The sequence below is a fragment of the Mesoplodon densirostris genome, chromosome X (genome assembly GCF_025265405.1).
Source record: "Mesoplodon densirostris isolate mMesDen1 chromosome X, mMesDen1 primary haplotype, whole genome shotgun sequence".
In the NCBI taxonomy this organism is placed as follows: domain Eukaryota; kingdom Metazoa; phylum Chordata; class Mammalia; order Artiodactyla; family Ziphiidae; genus Mesoplodon; species Mesoplodon densirostris.
The window spans coordinates 96,381,743-96,408,145 of record NC_082681.1 but is presented as its reverse complement, the minus strand read 5'-3'; the positions used below and the strand labels follow the sequence as shown (position 1 = coordinate 96,408,145).

Here is a 26,403-nt window from a genome sequence, read left to right as displayed (position 1 = left end):
CTTTGTCACAGCTTACCCTTCCCCCGCCCCATATCCTCAAGTCCATGCTCTAGTAGGTCTGTGTCTTTATTCCTGTCTTACCCCTATGTTCTTGATGACATTTTTTTCTTAAATTCCATATATATGTGTCAGCATACAGTATTTGTCTTTCTCTTTCTGACTTACTTCACTCTGTATGACAGACTCTAGGTCCATCCACCTCATTACAAATAGCTCAATTTCATTTCTTTTTATGGCTGAGTAATATTCCATTGTATATATGTGCCACATCTTCTTTATCCATTCATCCGATGATGGACACTTAGGTTGTTTCCAGCTCCGGGCTATTGTAAATAGGGCTGCTATGAACATTTTGGTACATGTCTCTTTTTGAATTATGGTTTTCTCAGGGTATATGCCCAGTAGTGGGATTGCTGGGTCATATGGTAGTTCTATTTGTAGTTTTTTAAGGAACCTCCATACCGTTCTCCATAGTGGCTGTACCAATTCACATTCCCACCAGCAGTGCAAGAGTGTTCCCTTTTTTCCACACCCTCTCCAGCATTTATTGTTTCTAGATTTTTTGATGATGGCCATTCTGACTGGTGTGAGATGATATCTCATTGTAGTTTTGATTTGCATTTCTCTAATGAGTAAAGATGTTGAGCATCCTTTCATGTGTTTGTTGGCTGTCTGTATATCTTCTGTGGAGAAATGTCTATTTAGGTCTTCTGCCCATTTTTGGATTGGGTGGTTTGTTTTTTTGTTATTGAGCTGCATGAGCTGCTTATAAATTTTGGAGATTAATCCTTTGTCAGTTGCTTCATTTACAAATATTTTCTCCCATTCTGAGGGTTGTCTTTTGGTCTTGTTTATGGTTTCCTTTGCTGTGCAAAAGCTTTGAAGTTTCATTAGGTCCCATGTGTTTATTTTTGTCTTTATTTCCATTTCTCTAGGAGGTGGGTCAAAAAGGATCTTGCTGTGATTTATGTCATAGAGTGTTCTGCCTATGTTTTCCTCTAGGAGTTTGATAGTGTCTGGCCTTACATTTAGGTCTTTAATCCATTTTGAGCTAATTTTTGTGTATGGTGTTAGGGAGTGATCTAATCTCATACTTTTACATGTCCCTGTCCAGTTTTCCCAGCACCACTTATTGAAGAGACTGTCCTTTCTCCACTGTACATTCCTGCCTCCTTTATCAAAGATAAGGTGACCATATGTCCGTGGGTTTATCTCTGGGCTTTCTATCCTGTTCCATTGATCTATCTTTCTGTTTTTGTGCCAGTACCATACTGTCTTGATTACTGTAGCTTTGTAGTATAGTCTGAAGTCAGGGAGCCTGATTCCTCCAGCTCCGTTTTTGGTTCTCAAGATTGCTTTGGCTATTCGGGGTCTTTTGTGTTTCCATACAAATTGTGAAATTTTTTGTTCTAGTTCTGTGAAAAATGCCATTGGTAGTTTGATAGGGATTGCATTGAATCTGTAGATTGCTTTGGGTAGTAGAGTCATTTTCACAATGTTGATTCTTCCAATCCAAGAACATGGTACATCTCTCCATCTATTTGTATCATCTTTAATTTCTTTCATCAGTGTCTTATAATTTTCTGCATGCAGGTCTTTTGTCTCCTTAGGTAGGTTTATTCCTAGATATTTTATTCTTTTTGTTGCAATGGTAAATGGGAGTGTTTCCTTGATTTCACTTTCAGATTTTTCATCATTAGTATATAGGAATGCCAGAGATTTCTGTGCATTAATTTTGTATCCTGCAACTTTACCAAATTCATTGATTAGCTCTAGTAGTTTTCTGGTAGCATCTTTAGGATTCTCTATGTATAGTATCATGTCATCTGCAAACAGTGACAGCTTTACTTCTTCTTTTCCCATTTGGATTCCTTTTATTTCCTTTTCTTCTCTGATTGCTGTGGCTAAAACTTCCAAAACTATGTTGAATAAGAGTGGTGAGAGTGGGCAACCTTGTCTTGTTCCTGATCTTAGTGGAAATGGTTTCAGTTTTTCACCATTGAGGACGATGCTGGCTGTGGGTTTGTCATATATGGCCTTTATTATGTTGAGGTATCTGTATATTTTCTTTGGTGAAATGTTTATTAAAACCTTTTGCCCATTTTTTTTTACTGGGTTATTTGTTTTCTTATTATTGAGTTTTGAGAGTTTTTTATATATCCTGGGTACAAGTCCCTTGTCATGTGTGTCTTGCACATATTTTTTTCCCAAATAATGACTTGTCTTCTCTTAATAGTGTCTTTTTTTTTTAAGATTCACATTTTATTTATTGTTTTTTTGCTATGCAGCATGCGGGATCTTAGTTCCCCAACCAGGGATCGAACCCATACCCCCTGCAGTGGAAATTCGGAGTCTTAACCACTGGACCGCCAGGGAAGCCCCTTAATAGTGTCTTTTGAAGAACAAAAGTTTTCAAAATTTAGATAAAAGTCCAATTTTCAGTTTTTTCTTTTATGGATCATGTTTTTGGTTTCACATCTAGGAAATCTTTGCCTAACCAAGATTACAAACGTTTTCTCCTCTGTTTTCTTGTAGAAGTTTTAAGAGTTTTGGGTTTTATATTTAGGTTCTATGATCCATTTTGAGTTAATTGTTAAATATGATACAAGGTATGGGAGATTATTTTATTTTTTTACATATAGATGTCTAATTGTTCTAGCACCATTTGTTGAAAAGATTATCCTTTCTCTATTGAATTGCCTTTGCATCTTTGTCAATATATACATAAGTCTGTTCTTGAATTCTGTTCCATTGATTTATTCACCTAGTAAACATTGGTTTCTGTTTGAATATGGTTGAATACGAAGAAGCAGCCAAGAGAATATACTTAGGAGCCAGACTGCCTAGGTCTGAGACTCAGCTCAAGCATTTACTGTGTGACCTTGGGTAAGTTATTTAGCCTCTGGGTGCCTCAATTTTCTCATCTGTAAAATAGAGATAATTATAGTATACAACCCTCATAGGGGTTTTTATGAGGATTGAGTGAATGATTATAAAGCACTTAGAATGGTGCTTGGTGCCTACATAGTGCTCCTTATACTCCTGAGTCTTATTTTGAACTTCTACCCAAACCAGATTTCCATTAAAACTAACAAATGCCATTATTTCATCTTAGATTATCACTATGGAAGTTTAACTGTAGAGGTGAATTTTAATGAAAAATTTGCATAACTGCTCAGTGAAAGAATAAGATGTTCACTTTTGTCTTCTGTTAGGAAAATAATACTTACCTTAGTTTATTAGCTATAACAGGTGAATTCCAACTCCTGAAATGTTTCTTTGATTTTTGAGAGTATATCCACTACCTTTCAAGGATTGTAGTTAGAAATATGACCTAAACTAAGCTCACTTCATAAGTGATTCTTGTGAAAAAGTAGTTTAAAAATTTCACCTTTCGTGTTTGTGATTTTGGGCACTTTGAGAACTAGTAACTTTTGCAAAATTATTATAGTACTAAGCTTCAAGTTTTTTATTATCACTTTTTGTTTTGAAGAGCTTTCAGGAATTGTTGAGAAAGTAAGTTCAGCAACGTAAATCCTAAGTTTCTCCTTTGTAGGTCATAATGATAGTCCAAATAATTTTATACCATAGAACTCTTTAGCTATAGGATTAATTTCACCCAGTGAACTACGAGAACTAAGGTGTCTAGATAAAATATGTAGAGTCGTAAATCACATTTAATTCCTCAGCATTGGCAGCAGTTATGGACTGAATGTTTGTGGTTCCCCACCACTGTCCCACCCCGCAGCCGCCTCCAAATTCATATGTTGAAACCCTAACTCCCAGTGTAGTTCTATTTGGAGATGGGGCCTGTAAGGAAGTAATTAAGATTAAATGAGGTCATGACGATGGGGCCTTGATCTGATAGGATTAGTGTCCTTATATGAAGAGGTATCAGAAAGCTTGCCATGCACCCACCCAGGAAAGACCATGTGAGGATAATTCAAGAAGGCAACCATCTGCAGGACAAGAAGAGAGGTCTCACCAGAAGCCAACCACAATGGCACCTTGATTTTGTACTTCCCAGCCTCTAGAACTGTGAGAAATAAATTTCTGTTGTTTAAGCTACCCAGTCTGTATTATTTTGTTATGGCAGCCAGTCTTGGTCTGCTCAGGCCATTGTAACAAGATACCATAGACTGGGTGGCTTAAACAACAGAAATTTATTTCTCACAGTTCTGGAGGCTGGGAAGTCCAAGATCAAGGTACCAACAGATCCAGTGTCTAGTGTCAGAGATAAATACAGCTGGACATTAGTTAAAGCAGTGAAAACAGATTTTGTTCAGTAACTACTGATGGGGGAAGGAGCTGAGCTCCATTCTGATTTGTGCAGAGGTGACTTAAGCCATTTAAGGAAGAATGAGGGAGCGGGGAGAGCAGGGACTCAGTAGAGTCAGAGAAGTGAAAAATTACAAAGTTGGTCCGTGTAAATAAGATTAGGCCAGTCGTGTTAGCTGGCAGTTTTAGAAGTTAGTATCTTATCCTCCCACAGAGACTGGTAAACAGAGGCCCTATCCTTCCTAATAATTACATTTCATAGGAATGGATCTCAGGTCCTTGAGAAGGACACTTCTTATTAGTAAGAGATACAGTCACAGTTGTAAGCCCTTTTTAGTAAATGCTTTAAGAAAGGGAGGTCAGTGGCCTATCATTAGATGTTGGCTAGAACAAATAGTAAAATTTCCTGCGGAGTTGAGCTTCCTCAGGCAGGCATTTTAATGGGGACCTGGGGTCATTCTAGGGGCAAAGCCTTGTGCTAGTAGGAGCCATGCTAGAGTTTGGTCAAGTCTGTTAGTGCAGGGATTTGGACTGACTTGCAGTGTGCCAAGAGTTCTGCAGTTCTTACTGGTGAAAGCCTGCTTCCTGCTTGTAGTCAGCCGCCTTCTTGCCATGTGCTCACGTGGCCTTTCCTCAGTGCCTGCCTGCATGGAGAGAGAGAGAGATCTCTTCTTATAAGGACACTAATCCCATTGTGAGGGCCCCTCCCTCACGACCTCATCTAAACCTAATTACCTCCAAAAGTCCCCACCTCCAAATGCCATCACATTGGGGGGTTAGAGCTTCAAAATATGAATTTTGAGAGGACACAAACATTCAGTCCATAACACAGCCCAAGCAGACTAAGACAGCAGCTCAGTAATTTTAAAGTTAAGAATAGATTTTCCTTCTGCATTTGCAATAAGTCTCAACTACAGCTACTAATATAGTACTAATTATAATATATAATTAATATAGTTGAAATTTCTGTTTAATACTGTACATTTATAATATATATCATTTCCCATGCCAAAAAAATTAGCTGAATTCCTTTAAGTAAGAAGTATTAACTTTTATTTTTTATCTTTATCCAAACAGTGGTTTGTTTCCTATTTAATTCTGAGATAAATATGCTTGCAAACTTTTGAACTTGCTGTCTGTGTCTTAGGCAAAGATAATTTGGCCAGAATCTTGAAGCCCAAATCAATTCTCCAGGAAAATACACACAAAATTTTACATAAAAGTTTTAAGGAATTTCTGGTACAGTGAGAGAAACCATAAACTGAAGCTTGAAGATTCCCCTTGCTCATTGAGTTTGAGGCTTTGGTAGAGACAGGCCAACTCCTGGACTCCTTTTCAAAAAAACCTATTGGTGGCACTCTAGATCATCTCACTCCCACTGTGGGAGGAAGACTGGTGCTGAGAAGACAAGCTGAAGAAGACCAGAGAACGTTTTTTATCCTCCTTAAGGCCTAAAGCAGAACCAACTTAAACCACTCTTGCATGTTCCTGACTAGATCAAGATCACTGGTAACACCAAACCATGTTCACTTTTCCTCACACTCCCTGAAGAGTTTTATTTTGTTTCATTCTTTCACTTTTGCCTGATATGGGAAGGGAGGATCCTTTACTCCTACCCCTTTTACCTGGTGAACTTCAGCTTATTCATTCTCACTTTGCACAGGAAGTCTTACACCCCTACCTCCCCTGCACCTGGTGTCCCTCCTCTGTATTTCCAGAATATTCTGAGCATCTCTCATTACACAGCCAGGTTGTTTTAAAATCATTTGTTTAGGTTAGTGTTCACTTCTTTTATGGAAAGAGTTGGTCATATTCATTTTGGTGCTTAAAACAATGTCTGGCTCCTATTGGGTGTTCAAATGGCTGAATGGTTGAATGAAAATCTAGAAATTTAAAGTGCCTTTTTCATTCATGTTGCTCATAGGTGACAAAATTGAGACTAGAAAACTGTAACATCTATATTTTTGATCACTCTGCTACAGTTACTATTGATGACTGTACTGTGTCTTTTATTGCCTCATGCTACAGACCAATACTACTTCTAGTACATTGTGTAAAACTGATGAGTACAACATTTATTGTGTAATACTGAATAAGTCACTTTAAGCTAGTTTGCTAACGATTAAGATGATTAAATTATCCTTTGTAAATAATCAAGTTTTTGTGTACCTTACCTATGGGAGCCTGTTTCTGGTACATGAATACTTTTGTATGAAATTTAATATTCACAAAGAGGTTAGGACAGTACAAGTAGATTTAAAAGTAATTTAGAAAAATCAAAATGGTCTCTTAATGACTATATTTTGAGAGGTCAGCTAAAATTTAAAAAATAATGTAACAGATTCCAGGCACACTGTTTAAAAGATTCTGTGAGCTTTAGTTTAAAATGCCTAAAGATGGAAATGGTGAAATTTGAAAATTTTACATTGTAGGAGTAGCTCAGTAAATGTTTCAATCAAATTTGTAGATGCAAATTCTGACATATAGTGATTCTTGGGCCTTCAGGTGCTTCCATTTTCTGTAGCATATTGCAGAAATCAGTCAGGGTTTAGAAACTAAGACCCAGGCATCAATTTATGGAAAGATAGAGAAACATATTCCAATCTGGGTGTATTTCCAAGTTCAGAAGTTTTAAGGATGCAGAAGTTTTTTAAAAGTGAAGCGTCAGAAAAAGAAAAGGCTCAAAGCTGAAATATTCCTTAATATCATCCAGTATGCTGTATGTATGAGAATTTCCCCAATTGTTTCCAGAAAGTACTTTTACAGTTGATATGTTAAAACAGGATCCAACAATGTCCACACATCATTTGGTTGGTACGTCCTGAGTCTTTCTTTATCTATAACACTTTCCTCTCCCTTTCTTCCCCCCATGCCTTTTATGTATTTATTAAAAAAAAGTGGTTTTTTTGTCCTGCTCATTTTCTTATTATGTCGCAAAGTCAGTAAGAGTTGGAACATATTATTTTAGCAATAAAAATCGTTCCTGACTCCCAATAGACAATTAATGTTTGCTGAATAATGTCAATAATACTCAAGATCTGTGTTTTGTTCCTGCAGGTTGATCCGAAAGACTACATGTTCAGTGGACTGAAGGATGAAACAGTAGGTCGCTTACCTGGGAAAGTGGCAGGACAACAGTTTCTCATTCAAGACTGTGAGAACTGTAACATCTATATTTTTGATCACTCTGCTACAGTTACTATTGATGACTGTACTAACTGTGTCATTTTTCTGGGACCGGTGAAAGGCAGTGTGTTTTTCCGGAATTGCAGAGATTGCAAGTGCGCATTAGCCTGCCAACAGTTTCGTGTGCGGGATTGTAGAAAGCTGGAAGTCTTTTTGTGCTGTGCCACTCAGCCCATTATTGAGTCTTCCACGAATATCAAGTTTGGCTGTTTTCAATGGTACTACCCTGAATTAGCTTTCCAGTTCAAAGATGCAGGGCTCAGTATCTTCAATAATACCTGGAGTAACATTCATGACTTTACACCTGTGTCAGGAGAACTCAATTGGAGCCTTCTTCCAGAAGATGCTGTCATTCAGGACCATGTTCCTCTACCTGCTACTGAAGAGCTCAAAGCTGTCCGCCTTTCCACAGAAGCCAGTAGAAGTATCGTTCCAGTGTCCCGGGGTCAGAGACAGAAGAACAGTGATGAGTCATGCTTAGTGGTATTATTTGCTGGTGATTATACTATCGCAAATGCCAGGAAACTAATTGATGAGGTAAGGAGAAGAGAGAGAAGAGAAACAGACATACACCTACATAGAAACACACCACTTTCTGGAGAGCGTCCATTCTTTTCAAATTGGCTATTAGAAATACAGGCAATCCTTAAATTATAGTCCTCTGCCCCCTACAGATTTATCTGTAAGCTAGTTGCTTAGGCCTCAAATACTTTCCCAAAGAAACTTTTTAAAAACAATTCAATTCAGGAAGCATCTGTTAAGCACTCATTGTGTGCAGGTTACTCTGTCACCGTCTTTCATTGATTATAGGATGCACCTTTGTTTTCCACAGTCTTGCTCCTCTGAAATGCATCTTACAATTGATGGCAGTTTAGAGCTGATGAAATATATGCTGGGACTGGAGATAAATAGACAAAATTCTCTGCCCTCAAAGAACTTCCATTCTTTATCATAACTGATTTCCACGGGAGCTCACAAAAGTAGTACTGCAAAGTAAAGCATGACCTTTTATAATTATTTAGTGGGGAAATTTATTTGGAGTTTTGAACTGTTTAAGGTGTGGGAGAGGCATTTAGGCATACAACTTTTGGAGCCCGCTTTGACTGAGAGCAACCTCCGCATTACTTTCCTTTGCCCTATTGCCATGAAGAGGAAGTTGGTGTGAAACAATGAGGTGGCAGCTGGGACAGCAGAGCTTGTGGACTCACGAGCAGGAGCTTTTAGTGCTTTCAGGAGTAGAGAAGGGTTCTTTGGGTAGCAGCTTTCACTTGAAAAATAAATGGGCATGTGGAGGTTAGGGGCTCCAGAAGCAGCAGTTCCTCCAGTGGGGAGGCAGCAGTAGGATGTATTGATGAGTCATTTATCAGGCTTTCTTCAGAAAGAGTCTGTTTCAATTTAAAAATCAAACTTCCAGAAATGGAGAGGTGAATGGAAAACTCTTTTTGAATGGATTTTTTTAAGTTGTAATACTTCTGTCAAAAGGAATGGTTTTAGAAAAAAAAAACTAAAAAAATGACCACCTCTCTGTAGCTTATACATTCTACAATGTAGAAAACCCATGTCTGAAATCCACGAAGTATATCTGAGGTCCAGTTTTCAAAACAACAGAAGCCAAGTATAATCTTAAGACTTTGATATTTTCTTTCTTAATTATGCCAATCTGATAAAAATGTGCTATGGATCTGGTGAGATATAGAAAAAGTGCTCTGGCCTTTGAGCTATCTAATCACGTGTTAATCCAACATCTGAGAGGTAAACATTTTCATTATACTGTATGGTGATTTTTTTAAAAAGCAGAGGTAATTATTCAGGTTAAACTCCATTTTGGTAGATAATGAGGAGAGGACATAAAGAATGTACAGTACGTTTAAAGAAAAAAGCCATCAAAACAAACACTGTCTTTCTTCATGAGTCATCAGATGTTCTTAACCTTTTAACTTTTGATATCTGTTGTACAGAATGGCACCGTTGTGTGCACTTTTTGCAATATGACCAGGAAGAGTGATGTTCTTTAGATGTCCTTCTGGATTACAAAATAATTTAAATAAAAATCCAGCAATAACAGTAACAAAAATGATGACAATAATAATAATAGCTAACAGTTAATATAGTGTTCATTATACGTCAGGTGACTATTGTACAGTATTTAAGTGAATTAACTCACTTAATTCAGGAATAACCTATGAAATAGGTGCCATTGTTCCTCTTTATACAGATAAGAAAAATGAGCCACAGAGAAGGTAAGTAACTTGCAAAAGGTCACTTGCTGGTAAGTAGCAGAGCCATGATTTAAATCCAGGCAGTTTGGCTTTGTAGGCCATAGTCTTAACCCTTAAGCATGATGCTATTATGCTGCCTCAGTGGTAAAGGAAAGTTGATAAATGCCTGGTGGAGCTGGAATATGACCGAAAATGTGTGGAGGCAAGGCAGATACTACCCTCCAGCCTAGAAGGAAAAACCCTGGGACTTTTTGGCTAGAGTTATCCTGACTAATTCTGAAATCACAGAATTAAGAGAACAAAAAGAAGGAAATGCTGAGTACACGTGAAGAGGGTATCAAAACGTGCTGAAAGACCGGTAACTTACATATCAAGAGAGCGATTACATATTTTTTAAAAAATGAAGCTCGAGTTCCCTGAAAAATATGTGTAGAAGCTAGTTAATGCTGAGACGGAAAAAAATGAAACTTGAGTCTTTTCTCGTATCATAACACAAATGTCTTAGAACAGCTTAGACTGGAACTATGATTGCTAACTCTGGTTTTGTTAAACCCTAGGACTAGCACAGAATTTTGTTTCATAGTGTTTTCATAAATTAAACATATCATAATGATTTTTTAAGGTAGGAAGTGTAAAACTTCAGAGAGTAGGAAGTCCAGAAAAACTGGGTAAACCAGAAAGTACATTCCATAGGAGTCAAGAGAAGTTACTAGGCCTCGGTTTTCTTACCTAAAAATCAGATTTCTTGCTGCCTCTTAACTATATCACAGATAAGCACAGGATAAATTAAAGTAAAAGTAGTTGGAATTGTTTGGAAGTATTGTATAATTTAAGTTGGGTAGTTACCTCTATTTTCAAGTCTTTAAAAGTAGAAGAATTTTCATGAAAAAGAGTCTCTTCACATGTCTGCAGTGAAATATCAAAATAAATATACTAGTTTCATAGTTCATTGTTTTTAGGTAACAGTGTTTTGAATTAATCATCTTACTTTTGTCAGTTTATGTGTCTGACTATAAAATGAGAGGTATTGAGCAGTCTAGAGAATTAGAAACAGATGTGGGATTGTTTCTCATAATTTAAGTAACTTTGCAGTCATTATCTGGCAGTGATGTTTATGTAATTTTCTGCTACTTTTTTATGGATGTTTCTCTTTTTCTGAGGCAGCATTGAGGGCTCTGGAAAAGGATTTGAGTTTGAATCCAATTTGATGAAATAGTATGGAATAACGTAGCCATAGAATGAAATACTATCAACCATTAAAACTGATTTTATAGTAGAATAGTTGGAAAATGTTCACAACCGAGTAAGTGAAAATTTGTAGAATATTACGTATCTGATTTTTTTTAAAGTAGATAAGTCTGGAGAGTTATATATACTAAAATGTTGAGAGTTGTGGTTCTTTTTAGGAAGTGGATTAAGAGCAGGGTTTTCTTTACTTGTTCGTAGCTCTATGGATTTTACATAAAACATGTATTATTTCTGTAATGGGGGAAAATGAAAACTGGAAGGGTAAAAGGAAGTATACCGGGACTTCCCTGGTGGTCCAGTGGTTAGGACTCCGTGCTTCCACTGCAGGGGGCATGAGTTCCATCCCTGGTTAGGGGAACTAAGACTAAGATCCCACAAGCCATGCAGCATGGCCAAAAAAAAGGAAGTACACCTGTATAGCAGTGGCATCTTTGAGTGGTAGCACTTTGGTTGATATTTCTTTGTTTCTGTTTTTTATTTTTTTAATGTTTTAAAAAAATAAATGTTCTATATTGAGCCTATTTGTTACTTTTATAATTAAAAACTCAATAGGCTTTAATTGGTTGAATCGCTTTGCATTTTTAAAAACTACTTTCATAATTATTTTAAAAATTAATGTATACTCATTGTAGAGAACTATAGAAATAAAGAAGAGTAGAAATAAGTTTAAAAATCATCCATAATGTGCTGTACCTTAAATTGTCTTTGTAGGAATAATTTTTAATTTATTTAGTCTGTAATCAGTTTAATTGGGTTCAAGTCAGCTCTGTCCCTTAATAGTTGTGTGACCATGGGCAGATTTCTTAACCACTCTGTGCTTTAGTTTCTTATCTGTAAAATGAGTGTAATAATAATACCTGCCTCGTGAGAGGGTTAAACGTGTTTTACATGTAGAACACATAAAACTGCCTGGCACATAGTAAGTACTCCATAAATGTATTCTAGCATTATTGTGCTATACTATATAAATTTGAATCATGCTTTTTAAAATTAACAGTATTATATAAGCTTTCCCCCTTTCGTTATTTGTTATATTTAACAAACTATGGTATTTTGTCTTGTGAATGTACCATACTTTACTTAACCATTCTCCTCTCACTGAACAGTATCACCAAACTAAAGCTTCTGTTAGTTTCAGTCAACAAAATTTTTTTAATAAAGTTTAAAATTTTGAGGGCTAATTTACATTTATTTGACCCTTAATTGTAACAGTAGGCAGTACTAATTCTTTTTTTTTTAACGTCTTTATTGGAGTGGCAGTACTAATTCTTAATCAGAACCACCCATCTGGAAGAAAGAATCTTGTGTATGTGAAAACTTGTTTATAGCAAACACCCTGAATTAATTACAGTTATAACTAAAACAAAAATCAGAGCACTGTGTTGCATTTTATACAGAAAAATTGTAGAATAGGAAAATATTGTTTTAGTCTCAGGTCATTTTAAAATGTAAATGAAATTTTGTTTCCCACAGCTGGTTGGTAAAGGCTTTTTCCTGGTTCAGACAAAGGAGGTGTCATTGAAAGCTGAAGATGCTCAAAGGGTTTTTCGGGAAAAAGCACCTGACTTCCTTCCTCTTCTGAACAAAGGTACCTTCTGGATGATTGGTATACTTATTGTGGTTTTTCCCTTGACCTGCTGATTTGATTTACTCTTGCCTTTAGTATTTCTCTTACATTGTCTTCTCTTTGTCATTTGTTTTATGTTTTTACTATTACTATTCAGAAATGTCAAAATTTCACATCCTTCGAAAAGCCATATGTAATTACCTAGAAATTAGGCATTAGGTTTTTTTTTCCCTGTTCTATCACCTTCGTTCTTGAAAGTCACATTTTATTATTATGTATTTTATTATTTTATTATTATTATTGTACTATAGTGAGTGACCATTTCCTTCTCCCTGCCCAGAGTTACAAAGCACTTGATAAGGATTCTTTCTGCCTTCAGTGTGCTTTGACCATACTGGAAAAGGAATAAGAAATATAAATAAAACAGTATACTATTCTGTGTATTTAACATGATCTGATTAAGTTGTCAGATACCGGAAATATGTCTACAAACAGAGGAACTAGAGTCCCTGTGCCCTCCTGAAGTGTTGCTATTTGCCTCTACGTATTCTAGAAGACAGAGTACCATTCATCTATTAGGGCAGGGACATTTTTTGCTCTAGGCTCATCAGGCTTTTCTTGACCGGCCTGAGCAAATATATATGGTAATAGGTAATGCTGATTGGATATACCGTAGAAAGAAGGCACATCTGCATTTACATGCTCTTTATGTATAAATAAGTTGTAATAAAATGCAAAAACCTGTATGAAAATATTGGAGGATTGTTAGGATAACTTTAATAACTAATGCTGGGTGCGATTTGGCCCTTAAGTAGTAATGCAGTATTTCATATACCTTAGTGGTTAATCTAGTAGTACCAAGGACTGGCTCCAACCAGTGCATGAATCTATCCCAGATCATATATAGGAAATTATGACCCGGCTCCTTTGATGCAGCCATTTTGATATGGGAAAATTTGGTGGAACATTGGAAACAAATCTTTAAACTGTCAGCAGCTTTCAGAAACTGAATTAAGTAATAAGTGTGTGTAATAGACATCCTAAAGTGTGAGGATTAGGGATGAAGTGAGCATATGAGTAGGCCCAAATTAATGATTTATATACTTGTGTAATGTTAGTGAAGCGGTTTCAAAGAATTGCTCCAACCCAACCATAATATGTGTTTAAGTCACATAACATTCCACATGGAAGAAATAAAATGTTCTGTTCCTGAAAAAAGTAGAACCAAAACCAATGGACAGATGTTATAGGAATTTCAGCAAATAAATATCATATAAACAGCTTTTTTTGTTTTTGTTTTTGTTTTTTTTTTTTTACTTCAACTTTTTTAAATTTTTTTATTTTTTGCTTTATAACAAATTTAATCAGTTATACATATACATATGTTCCCATATCCCCTCCCTTTTGCGTCTCCCTCCCACCCTCCCTATCCCACCCCTCCAGGCGGTCACAAAGCACCGAGCTGATCTCCCTGTGCTATGCGGCTGCTTCCCACTAGCTATCTACCTTACGTTTGGTAGTGTATATATGTCCATGCCGCTCTTTCACTTTGTCACAGCTTACCCTTCCCCCTCCCCATATCCTCAAGTCCATTCTCTAGTAGGTCTGTGTCTTTATTCCTGTCTTACCCCTAGGTTCTTCATGACATTTTTTTTTCTTAAGTTCCATATATATGTGTCAGCATACAGTATTTGTCTTTCTCTTTCTGACTTACTTCACTCTGTATGACAGACTCTAGGTCCATCCACCTCATTACAAATAGCTCAATTTCATTTCATTTTATGGCTGAGTAATATTCCATTGTATATATGTGCCACATCTTCTTTACCCATTCATCTGATGATGGACACTTAGGTTGTTTCCATCTCCGGGCTATTGTAAATAGGGCTGCTATGAACATTTTGGTACATGTCTCTTTTTGAATTATGGTTTTCTCAGGGTATATGCCCAGTAGTGGGATGGCTGGGTCATATGGTAGCTCTATTTGTAGTTTTTTAAGGAACCTCCATACCGTTCTCCATAGTGGCTGTACCAATTCACATTCCCACCAGCAGTGCAAGAGTGTTCCCTTTTTTCCACACCCTCTCCAGCATTTATTGTTTCTAGATTTTTTGATGATGGCCATTCTCACTGGTGTGAGATGATATCTCATTGTAGTTTTGATTTGCATTTCTCTAATGAGCAAAGATGTTGAGCATCCTTTCATGTGTTTGTTGGCAGTCTGTGTATCTTCTGTGGAGGAATGTCTGTTTAGGTCTTCTGCCCATTTTTGGATTGGGTGGTTTGTTTTTTTGTTATTGAGCTGCATGAGCTGCTTATAAATTTTGGAGATTAATCCTTTGTCAGTTGCTTCATTTACAAATATTTTCTCCCATTCTGAGGGTTGTCTTTTGGTCTTGTTTATGGTTTCCTTTGCTGTGCAAAAGCTTTGAAGTTTCATTAGGTCCCATGTGTTTATTTTTGTCTTTATTTCCATTTCTCTAGGAGGTGGGTCAAAAAGGATCTTGCTGTGATTTATGTCATAGAGTATTCTGCCTATGTTTTCCTCTAAGAGTTTGATAGTGTCTGGCCTTACGTTTAGGTCTTTAATCCATTTTGAGCGTATTTTTGTGTATGGTGTTAGGGAGTGATCTAATCTCATACTTTTACATGTCCCTATCCAGTTTTCCCAGCACCACTTATTGAAGAGACTCTCCTTTCTCCACTGTACATTCCTGCCTCCTTTATCAAAGATAAGGTGACCAAATGTCCGTGGGTTTAACTCTGGGCTTTCTATCCTGTTCCATTGATCTATCTTTCTGTTTTTGTGCCAGTACCATACTGTCTTGATTACTGTAGCTTTGTAGTATAGTCTGAAGTCAGGGAGCCTGATTCCTCCAGCTCCATTTTTCGTTCTCAAGATTGCTTTGGCTATTCGGGGTCTTTTGTGTTTCCATACAAATTGTGAAATTTTTTGCTCTAGTTCTGTGAAAAATGCCAGTGGTAGTTTGATAGGGATTGCATTGAATCTGTAGATTGCTTTGGGTAGTAGAGTCATTTTCACAATGTTGATTCTTCCAATCCAAGAACATGGTACATCTCTCCATCTATTTGTATCATCTTTAATTTCTTTCATCAGTGTCTTATAATTTTCTGCATACAGGTCTTTTGTCTCCTTAGGTAGGTTTATTCCTAGATATTTTATTCTTTTTGTTGCAGTGGTAAATGGGAGTGTTTTCTTGATTTCATTTTCAGATTTTTTCATCATTAGTATATAGGAATGCCAGAGATTTCTGTGCATTAATTTGTATCCTGCAACTTTACCAAATTCATTGATTAGCTCTATTAGTTTTCTGGTAGCATCTTTAGGATTCTCTATGTATAGTATCATGTCATCTGCAAACATTGACAGCTTTACTTCTTCTTTTCCAATTTGGATTCCTTTTATTTCCTTTTATTCTCGGATTGCTGTGGCTAAAACTTCCAAAACTAGGTTGAATAAGAGTGGTGAGAGTGGGCAGCCCTGTCTTGTTCCTGATCTTAGTGGAAATGGTTTCAGTTTTTCACCATTGAGGATGATGCTGGCTGTGGGTTTGTCACATATGGCCTTTATTATGTTGAGGAAAGTTCCCTCTATGCCTACTTTCTGCAGGGTTTTTATCATAAATGGGTGTTGAATTTTGTCGAAAGCTTTCTCTGCATCTATTGAGATGATCATATGGTTTTTCTCCTTCAACTTGTTAATATGGTGTATCACGTTGATTGATTTGCGTATATTGAAGAATCCTTGCATTCCTGGAATAAACCCCACTTGATCATGGTGTATGATCCTTTTAATGTGCTGTTGGATTCTGTTTGCTAGTATTTTGTTGAGGATTTTTGCATCTATGTTCATCAGTGATATTGGCCTGTAGTTTTCTTTCTTTGTGACATCCTTGTGTGGTTTTGGTATCAAGGTGATGGTGGCCTTGTAGAATGAGTTTGGGAGTGTTCCTCCCTCTGCTATATTTTGGAAGAGTTTGAGAAGGATAGGTGTTAGCTCTTCTCTAAATGCTTGACAGAATTCACCTGTGAAGCCATCTGGTCCTGGGCTTTTGTTTGTTGGAAGATTTTTTATCACAGTTTCAATTTCAGTGCTTGTGATTGGTCTGTTCATATTTTCTATTTCTTCCTGAGTCAGTCTTGGCAGGTTGTGCCTTTCTAAGAATTTGTCCATTTCTTCCAGGTTGTCCATTTTATTGGCATAGAGTTGCTTGTAGTAATCTCTCATGATCTTTTGTATTTCTGCAGTGTCAGTTGTTACTTCTCCTTTTTCATTTCTAATTCTATTGATTTGAGTCTTCTCCCTTTTTTTCTTGATGAGTCTGGCTAATGGTTTATCAATTTTGTTTATCTTCTCAAAGAACCAGCTTTTAGTTTTATTGATCTTTGCTATCGTTTCCTTCATTTCTTTTTCATTTATTTCTGATCTGATTTTTATGATTTCTTTCCTTCTGCTAACTTTGGGATGTTTTTGTTCTTCTTTCTCTAATTGCTTTAGGTGCAAGGTTAGGTTGTTTATTCGAGATGTTTCCTGTTTCTTAAGGTGGGATTGTATTGCTATAAACTTCCCTCTTAGAACTGCTTTTGCTGCATCCCATAGGTTTTGGGTCGTCGTGTCTCCATTGTCATTTGTTTCTAGGTATTTTTAAATTTCCTCTTTGACTTCTTCAGTGATCACTTCGTTATTAAGTAGTGTATTGTTTAGCCTCCATGTGTTTGTATTTTTTACAGATCTTTTCCTGTAATTGATATCTAGTCTCATAGCATTGTTGTCGGAAAAGATACTTCATACAATTTCAATTTTCTCTAAATTTACCAAGAGTTGATTTGTGACCCCAGATATGATCTATCCTGGAGAATGTTCCATGAGCACTTGAGAAAAATGTGTATTCTGTTGTTTCTGGATGGAATGTCCTATAAATATCAATTAAGTCCATCTTGTTTAATGTATCATTTAAAGCTTGTGTTTCCTTATTTATTTTCATTTTGGATGATCTGTCCATTGGTGAAAGTGGGGTGTTAAAGTCCCCTACTATGATTGTGTTACTGTCGATTTCTCCTTTTATGGCTGTTAGTATTTGCCTTATGTATTGAGGTGCTCCTATGTTGGGTGCATAAATATTTACAATTGTTATATCTTCTTCTTGGATCGATCCCTTGATCATTACGTAGTGTCCTTCTTTGTCTCTTCTAGTAGTCTTTATTTTAAAGTCTATTTTGTCTGATATGAGAATTGCTACTCCAGCTTTCTTTTGGTTTCCATTTGCATGGAATATCTTTTTCCATCCCCTTACTTTCAGTCTGTATGTGTCTCTAGGCCTGAAGTGGGTCTCTTGTAGACAGCATATATATGGGTCTTGTTTTTGTATCCATTCAGCCAATCTGTGTCTTTTGGTGGGAGCATTTAGTCCATGTACATTTAAGGTAATTATCGATATGTATGTTCCTATTCCCATTTTCTTAATTGTTTTGGGTTCGTTATTGTAGGTCTTTTCCTTCTGTTGTGTTTCTTGCCTAGAGAAGTTCCTTTAGCATTTGTTGTAAAGCTGGTTTGGTGGTGCTGAACTCTCTCAGCTTTTGCTTGTCTGTAAACATTTTAATTTCTCCATCAAATCTGAATGAGATCCTTGCTGGGTAGAGTAATCTTGGTTGCAGGTTTTTCTCCTTCATCACTTTAATTATGTCCTGCCACTCCCTTCTGGCTTGTAGAGTTTCTGCTGAGAGATCAGCTGTTATCCTGATGGGGATTCCCTTGTGTGTTATTTGTTGTTTTTGCCTTGCTGCTTTTAATATGATTTCTTTGTGTTTAATTTTTGACAGTTTGATTAATATGTGTCTTGGCGTATTTCTCCTTGGATTTATTCTGTATGGGACTCTCTGTGCCTCCTGAACTTGATTAACTATTTCCTTTCCCATATTAGGGAAGTTTTCAACTATAATCTCTTCAAATATTTTCTCAGTCCCTTTCTTTTTCTCTTCTTCTTCTGGAACCCCTATAATTCGAACGTTGGTGCGTTTAATGTTGTCCCAGAGGTCTCTGAGACTGTCCTCTGTTCTTTTCATTCTTTTTTCTTTATTTTGCTGTGCAGCAGTTATTTCCACTATTTTATCTTCCACCTCACTTATCCGTTCTTCTGCCTCAGTTATTCTGCTATTGATCCCATCTAGAGTATTTTTTATTTCATGTATTGTGTTTTTAATCGATGCTTGATTCATCTTTAGTTCTTCTAGGTCCTTGTTAACTGTTTCTTGCATTTTGTCTATTCTATTTCCAAGATTTTGGATCTGGGAAATAGAATCTTGGATCATCTTTACCATCATTATTCTGAATTCTTTTTCAGGTAGACTGCCTATTACCTCTTCATTTGTTAGGTCTGGTGGGTTTTTATCTTGCTCCTTCTCCTGCTGTGTGTTTTTCTGTCTTCTCATTTTGCTTATGTTACTGTGTTTGGGGTCTCCTTTTTGCAGGCTGCAGGTTCGTAGTTCCCGTTGTTTTTGGTGTCTGTCCCCAGTGGCTAAGGTTGGTTTAGTGGGTTGTGTAGGCTTCCTGATGGAGGGGACTAGTGCCTGTGTTCTGGTGGGTGAGGCTGGATCTTGTTTTTCTGGTGGGCAGGTCCACGTCTGGTGGTGTGTTTTGGGGTGTCTGCGGACTTTTTATGATTTTAGGCCACCTCTCTGCTAATGGGTGGCGTTGTGTTCCTGTCTTGCTAGTTGTTTGGCATAGGGTGTCCAGCACTGTAGCTTGCTGGTCGTTGAGTGAAGCTGAGTGCTGGTGTTGTGATGGAGATCTCTGGAAGATTTTCGCCGTTTGATATTATGTGGAGCTGGGAGGTCTCTTGTGGACCAGTGTCCTGAAGTTGGCTCTCCCACCTCAGAGGCACAGCACTGACTCCTGGCTCCTCAATTTGGGATGATTTGTTGTCCATTCATGTATTCCACAGATGCAGGGTACATCAAGTTGATTGTGGAGCTTTAATCCGCTACTTCTGAGGCTGCTGGGAGAGGTTTCCCTTTCTCTTCTTTGTTCTCACAGCTCCTGGGTCTCAGCTTTGGATTTGGTCCCGCCTCTGCGTGTAGGTTGCCGGAAGGCGTCTGTTCTTCACTCAGACAGGACAGGGTTAAAGGAGCAGCCTCTTCAGGGACTCTGGCTCACTCAGGCCGGGCGGGAGGGAGGGGCACGGAGTGCGGGGCGAGCCTGCAGCGGCAGAGGTCGGCGTGACGTTGCACCAGCTCGAGGCACGCCGTGCGTTCTCCCAGGGAAGCCGCCCCTGGATCCCGGGACCCCGGCAGTGGCGGGCTGCACAGGCTCCTGGAAGGGCGGTGTGGACAGTGACCTGTGCTCACTCACAGGCTTCTTGGCGGCGGCAGCAGCAGCCCCTGCGTCCCACGCCCGTCACTGGGCTCCGCGCTTTCAGTCGTGACTCGCGCCCGTCTGTGGAGCCCCTTTAAGCAGCGCTCTTAATCCCCTCTCCTCACGCACCAGGAAACCAAGAGGGAAGAAAAAGTCTCTTGCCTCTTCGGCAGCTCCAGAGTTTTCCCGGACTCCCTGCCGGCTAGCTGTGGCTCATTAGCCCCCTTCCGGCTGAGTTCTCGCCGCCAGCCCCAGTCCTCTCCCTGCGCTCTGACCGAAGCCCGAGCCTCAGCTTCCAGTGCCGCCGGGGCGGGCAGACAAGCCTCTCGGGCTGGTGAGTGCCGCTCGGCACCGATCCTCTGTGCGGGAATCTCTTCGCTTTGCCCTACCCAGGTATGTGGGGAGTTTCTTGCCTTTTGGGAGGTCTGGGGTCTTCTGCCAGCGTTCAGTAGGTGTTCTGTAGGAGTTGTTCCACGTGTAGCTGTATTTCTGGTGTATCCGTGGGGAGGACGGTGATCTCCGCGTCTTACTCTTCCGCCATCTTACCCGGAAGTCTCGTTTACATATCTAAACAGCTTTTAAAACCAGAGATGTCCATAGGAAGTGGTCAAAGACTAATGAAGTCATGTCAAAGGGTCACAGGAGCCAGCTTGAAGGAGTCTCAAGAAGTTTCCACTGGCCAAATTTGGGACAATTTGAGCATCAAAAACAATAATGAAGGGAATTGATTAAACAACAATAGAAATCCATGCATCCATAGTGATAATAAAAAAGAGGGGAGATGAAATTGGCACTGAACTATGGACCAGCGTGCCCAGCCAGCTTGGAATCTACCTAACTATATGGTCTACACGGATATCATGAATGACTGCTAGACATTCCCATGATCTAGAAGCTTCCTATCCTCTATTAAAAGAGGCACTCTTCCATTAGCTTGAAATGACCCTTTCTCCAAGACCCCAAATTGGCTCACAGTAATAATCAGTTTCTCATCTAAGTAGTCACAGATCTTGTTTAAAATTTGTTTTTATAATCTCAGAAATATCTCCATAAAACTCATCAGCCCATGCTTTTTATCTAATTTGAAAAATCAACAGTACTTAATGTATTCAGTTAATAAATGTGTATTAAGCACCCAAAAAAGGGGGGCGGGGGGAGAGGGAATAAGGAAAGCTCTTCTGCTCTTTATAGAATACTCTGAGCTAATAAACGTAGAAGGAATGATAGACTTCAGAAATCACCATTTTCTAACCCCTGATGTAATAATTAATTCAGACAAAGGTTATCAGTGGATGCTAAAACTATTGGGGTAAAAGTTGATAAAACATAGGATACTTATACATTCTAATTCAAATGGGAAGTGTACCTTTAGAGCAGAGATTTGATGATCATCACACTAACCCAGTGATCAAACTTAACATCACTGATGGCAGGGCAGCCTGACATTGTATTTCTCCTAATGTGATGCAATGAGAAATACACATCATCATCTATGAAGTATTCTTGCCAAAAATATTTTACCTGAATCTAATCGAGCCAAGACTTAATTTCTGGTTTATAGGAAAGAAAGGAAATCTGAAGACATGTTAAATGACACCATGAGGAAACTGAAACAAATCAAAAATAGAAGACATTTTACAAGATAACTGGCTAGGACTCTTCAGACAATGTCCTGGAAAACAAAAACAATGGGGGACTTTTCTGGATTAAAAGAAACCTAACAATTAAATGCAAGGAATGAAACTTAATTGGATTTTGGATTAGGGTGGGGTGAACTATAAAGCTGTAAAAGTCATTTTGGGGACAACTGGGGAAGTTTGAGGATGATATTTTGGAATTATTGTTGTATCCTTAAGTATGATAGTGGTACTGTGGTTACATAGGAGATGCATGCTGAAGTGTTATGATGTCTGCTATTTTCAAATGGCTCAGCAAAACAAAAAATTGTGTGTGTTTGTGCATGTCTGTGTGTGCATGTGTGTGTATGTGTATAGTGTGTGGCAAAGCAAACGTGGCCAAATGTTAACATTTGATGGGTGTAAGTGAAGAGCAGATGGATGTTTGTTATTCTTTCAACTTTTCTACAATGTTTGCAATTTTTCAAAAGAAAAGTTGGGGAAAAATTTTAAGCTGCCCAGTAGTGCATTGATGGATGTAGAATAATGAGCAGGCTGTCTGTGGAGATATTCCAGCAGGTGTTGGATGGATTGGGTCCTTATGTAAAAGTGGCCATCAGTCATTCTGAGGAGAATTTCTCAGCCTCAGCACTGTTGACATTTTAGATAATTCTTTGCTGTGGTGGGCTGTCTTGTACATTATAGGATGTTTAGCAGCATCTCTGGCCTCTACTGACTAGGTACCAATAGCACACTGCCCCAGTTATGGCAACCAAAAATGTTTCTAGACATTGCCAAATGCTCTGTGGGAGACAAAATTGCTCCCAGTTGCAAACCACTGCTCTTAGCAGGGGGATGGACTTATTCATTTGAAAATTCACTTTTATTTCAAATAGTTTATACTTTAGAGTCTCTAAGTTTTCCTCTTCAGTTAAAGTAGTCATAATTATTTCCTTTCAATTAATGAAGCTATTTGACAACCTAATGAGAGAATTCCTTGTGTTTTTCATCTTGAGAATCTTCCAAATCTGACTGATTCTCAGAACCGTCTGGGGTGCTGTTAAAGATTTAAATTTCTACCTCCCACCCCAGAAAGACTGATTCAAATATCTCTGAGAGATTCCCTTGGAATCTGCATTTTAAAAAGTTCCCCAGGGCTTCCCTGGTGGCACAGTGGTTGAGAGTCCACCTGCTGTTGCAGGCAACACGGGTTCATGCCCCGGTCCGGGAAGATCCCACATGCCACGGAGCGGCTAGGCCCATGAGCCATGGCCGCTGAGCCTGCGTGTCCGGAGCCTGTGCTCCATAATGGGAGAGGCCACAACAGTGAGAGGCCCCATACCGCAAAAAAAAAAAAAAAAAGAAGTTCTCCAGATGGTTCTGATGATTAGTCAGATTTGGGTTCCTTTGTTTTAGAGGGTCATATTCATTTATTCTACAAACATAGATGAGATCTGAGGAGTAGTAAAGGAGGAATCATTATATAGGGCCTTGTAGGCCACTGTAGAGACTGTGGCTTCTAGTTTGAGTGAGATGAGAATCTACTAGACATTTTTGTTTTAAAATAAACTCTTTACATTGGAATAATTTTAGATTTTCAGAAAAATTGCAAAGGTAGTACAGAGAGTTTTGAAACTCACCTTCCACTTATGTTAACATAAGCATGATACATTTGTTGAAACTAAGAAATTTACATGGGTAAAATACTATTTACTCAAACTATAAACTCTCTTCAAATTTCACCAGGTATTTTTCACTTATGTCCTTTTTCTGTTCCAGAATTCAATCCACGATCCCACATTGCATTTAGTCATCATATCTCCTTAATCTCTTCTAATCTGTGACAGTTCCTTAGTCTTTCCTTGTTTTTCATAACCTTGAAATATTCGAGCAGTATTGGTAAGTTATTTTGTAGAATGTCCCTCAGTTTGCGTTTGTCTGGTGTTTTCTCTGGTTAGACTGGGGTTATAGGTTTTGGAGAAGAGGTGAAGTGCCCTTCTCATCACGTCACATCACATAACATCATAGGGCACATGATAGCAACGTGACTTAATGCTGGTGATGTTGACCTTAGTGACGTGGTTCAGGTGGTATCTGCCAGGTTTCTTGAACACTGTAAATTTCCTTTTTTCCCCTTTCTATACTCTTTGGAAGTTCCTTCTATGATCTTTGGAAGTTGAGTCACTAAGACCAGTCTACACTCAAGGAGAGGGAATTAAGCTCCACCTCCTAGAGAGGGGAGTATCTACATACATTATTTGGAATTCTGTAAGAAAGATTTGTCCCTTCTCTCCCATTTATTTATTCAGTCATTTATGTCTATCAGTAGGGACTCATAGATATGTATTTTATTCTTTGGGTTATAGTCCAATACTATCAAATTGTTCCAGTTTAGCCTTTGGGAGCTCTTTTAGGTTAGTTACTCTGTCTCTTTGACATGCCTTTTATTTCTTTTTCTTGCATTATTATGTTGGCTAGGACTTCCACTATTATGCTATGTAGAATAGTGAGAAGAGGACATCCTTGCCCTGTTTCTGACCTCAGAGTGAAAGTGTTCAGTCTCACCATTAAGAATGATGGTAGTTGTAAATTTTTCATACATACCTTTTATTAGACTGAGGGAGTTTGTTGAGGGGCTTTTTTGGTTTTTTGGGTTTTTTTGGCTGTGTCAGTTCTTAGTTGCAGCACGTGGGATCTTTTCGTTGCAGTGCACGGGCTCTTCATTGCAGCGCATGGGCTTCTCTCTAGTTGTGGCGTGTGGGCTCCAGAGCATGCAGGCTCAGTAGTTGTGGCATGCAGGCTCTCTAGTTGTGTCATGCAGGCTCAGTAGTTGTGGCGCTCAGGCTTAGTTGCCCCGCAGCATGTGGGATCTTAGTTCCCCAACCAGGGGTTGAACCCGCATCACTTGCACTGAAAGGTGGATTCTTAACTACTGGACCACCAGGGAAGTCCCTGTTGATTTCTTATCACACATGATGTTGAATTTTGTTGAATGCTTTTTCTGTATTTATTGAGATGGTCATTTTTTTTATTATTGAGTCATTTAATCTGGTGAGTGACTTTTGTTAATTTTGAATGTTGAACCAACCTTGTATTCCTGAGATGCACCCCGTTGATCATGAAGTTTTATCCCTTTAATATATTGCTGGATTCAATTTGCTAATATTTTATTGTAGATTTTTACATCTTTGTCCATGAAGTGTATTGGTTTGTGGTTTTCTTTTCTTGTAGTATCTTTCTCTGGCTTTGATATTAGTGTAATGCTGGCCTCATTTTATGAGTTGAGAAGTATCCTTCTTCTTCTGTGATCTTGGAGAGATTATAGAGAATTAGTATCATTTCTTCCTTAAATGTCTGGTAGAATTTGCCAGTGAAACCCATCTGGGCCTGAAGACTTGGGGGGAAGATTTTTAGCCATACATTTTATTTATTTATTACATAGAGAGCTCTTCAAGATATATTTGTCTTCTTGGGTGAATTTTGATAGTTTTTGTCTTTTGGGGAATTGTTTCATTTCATCCGAGTTATCAAATTTATAGGTGTAGAGTTTATAGTATTTCCTTATTATTAATGTATGTAGGATCAGTAGTGATGTCCTTCTTATATTCCTGTTGGTGATTTGAGGCCTCTCCCTCTCCCATTAGCCTTGACAGAGGTTTATCACTTTATTGATAATTTCAAAGAAGCAGATTTTTGTTTTATTGATTTTCTCTATTGTTTTTCTCTTTTCAGTTTCATTGGTTTCTGCTCTAATATTTATTTCCTTCCTTTCATTTGCTTTGGGTTTAATTTGCTCTTCTTTCTCTAGTTTCTTAAGGTTTAAGTTTGGGTTACTGATTTCTTCTTTTCTAATAGAATGATTCTCGTTATTCACAGTAGGTCTATTCTATAAAGTTGCTGTGAACACTGAATCAGTGAGTACTGAATTGCTACTCCTAGGAGAAATGCAGGGCTAGGTTCCTGCAAGTCTCTGGTCACAACATTTCTTTCAACCAATCAGTATAACCTTGTTGTATGTGTGCTTCTCTTTAAAGACACCTCATTTAGATATGTTTTTGATTCATTAACATTGAACGCACAGCCAGCAGCACTGTAACTTGTGCCTGAATGAAGCTTACCTAACAGACATTTTCTTTGTAAGGCACATCACAGGTTTCCTAAGCTTAGGAACATTAGACTGTACTTGAGCACTACATTTGAAGGCCATTTTAAACACTGATATTACCAACAGAAAGTATAAAAATGTGGCACTAGATGGACTGTGAAAAGGCCACTTGTTTACAGAATGCTGAAACAAGGAGGCAGAGCATCACTTTGTTCAAATTTACCTGGAAACATGCATGTCAGGCAGCTCATATTTTTTGCCACTTTGTGTGTGTCCATGAATGACCATGAAAAGACAAGTATTGATGTTGAGTAAAATATTTTACCTATTTGGTAAAATAAATTTTACCAAGTAAGCAATTAGCAAATAAGGAATCCACAAATAATGAGGATTGACTGTATATGTATTTTGTGTTAGAAATTTTCCTTTAAGTGCTGCTTTAGCTGCATTCTGCCAATTTTGATATGATGTATTTTCATTTAATTCAGGGTTTGGCAAAGTATGGCCTACTGTACGTTTTTTAAATGAAGTTTTATCGGAGCATAGCCACACTCATTCTTTTATTTATTATGTTTTGCTGCTATTGCACTGTAACAGCAGAGATGATTAGTTGTGACAGACATTGTATGGCTCACTAAGCCTAAAATATTTCCCATCTGGCCCTTTACAGAAAAAGTGTGCTGACCCCTGATGTAGTAGTTTCCCTTGAGACTTTTCACTTGATCCATGGATAATTTAGAAGTATAATGTTTAATTTCCAAACATTTGGGAGATTGTCCAGATGTGTTTCTATTACTGATTTCTAGATTAAT

At 38.0% G+C, this 26,403-nt stretch overlaps 1 protein-coding gene across 1 annotated transcript in view; it reads left to right on the top strand.

The window, feature by feature from the left end:
* RP2 (RP2 activator of ARL3 GTPase) overlaps window positions 1-26,403 on the top strand; it is a 44,348-nt gene that overhangs the window by 5,761 nt on the left and 12,184 nt on the right. Inside the window, exons 2-3 of the mRNA XM_060087244.1 lie at window positions 7,336-8,001; window positions 12,405-12,519. Of these exons, the coding sequence (XP_059943227.1) occupies window positions 7,336-8,001; window positions 12,405-12,519 (781 nt within the window). The remainder of the gene's footprint in view (window positions 1-7,335; window positions 8,002-12,404; window positions 12,520-26,403) is intronic.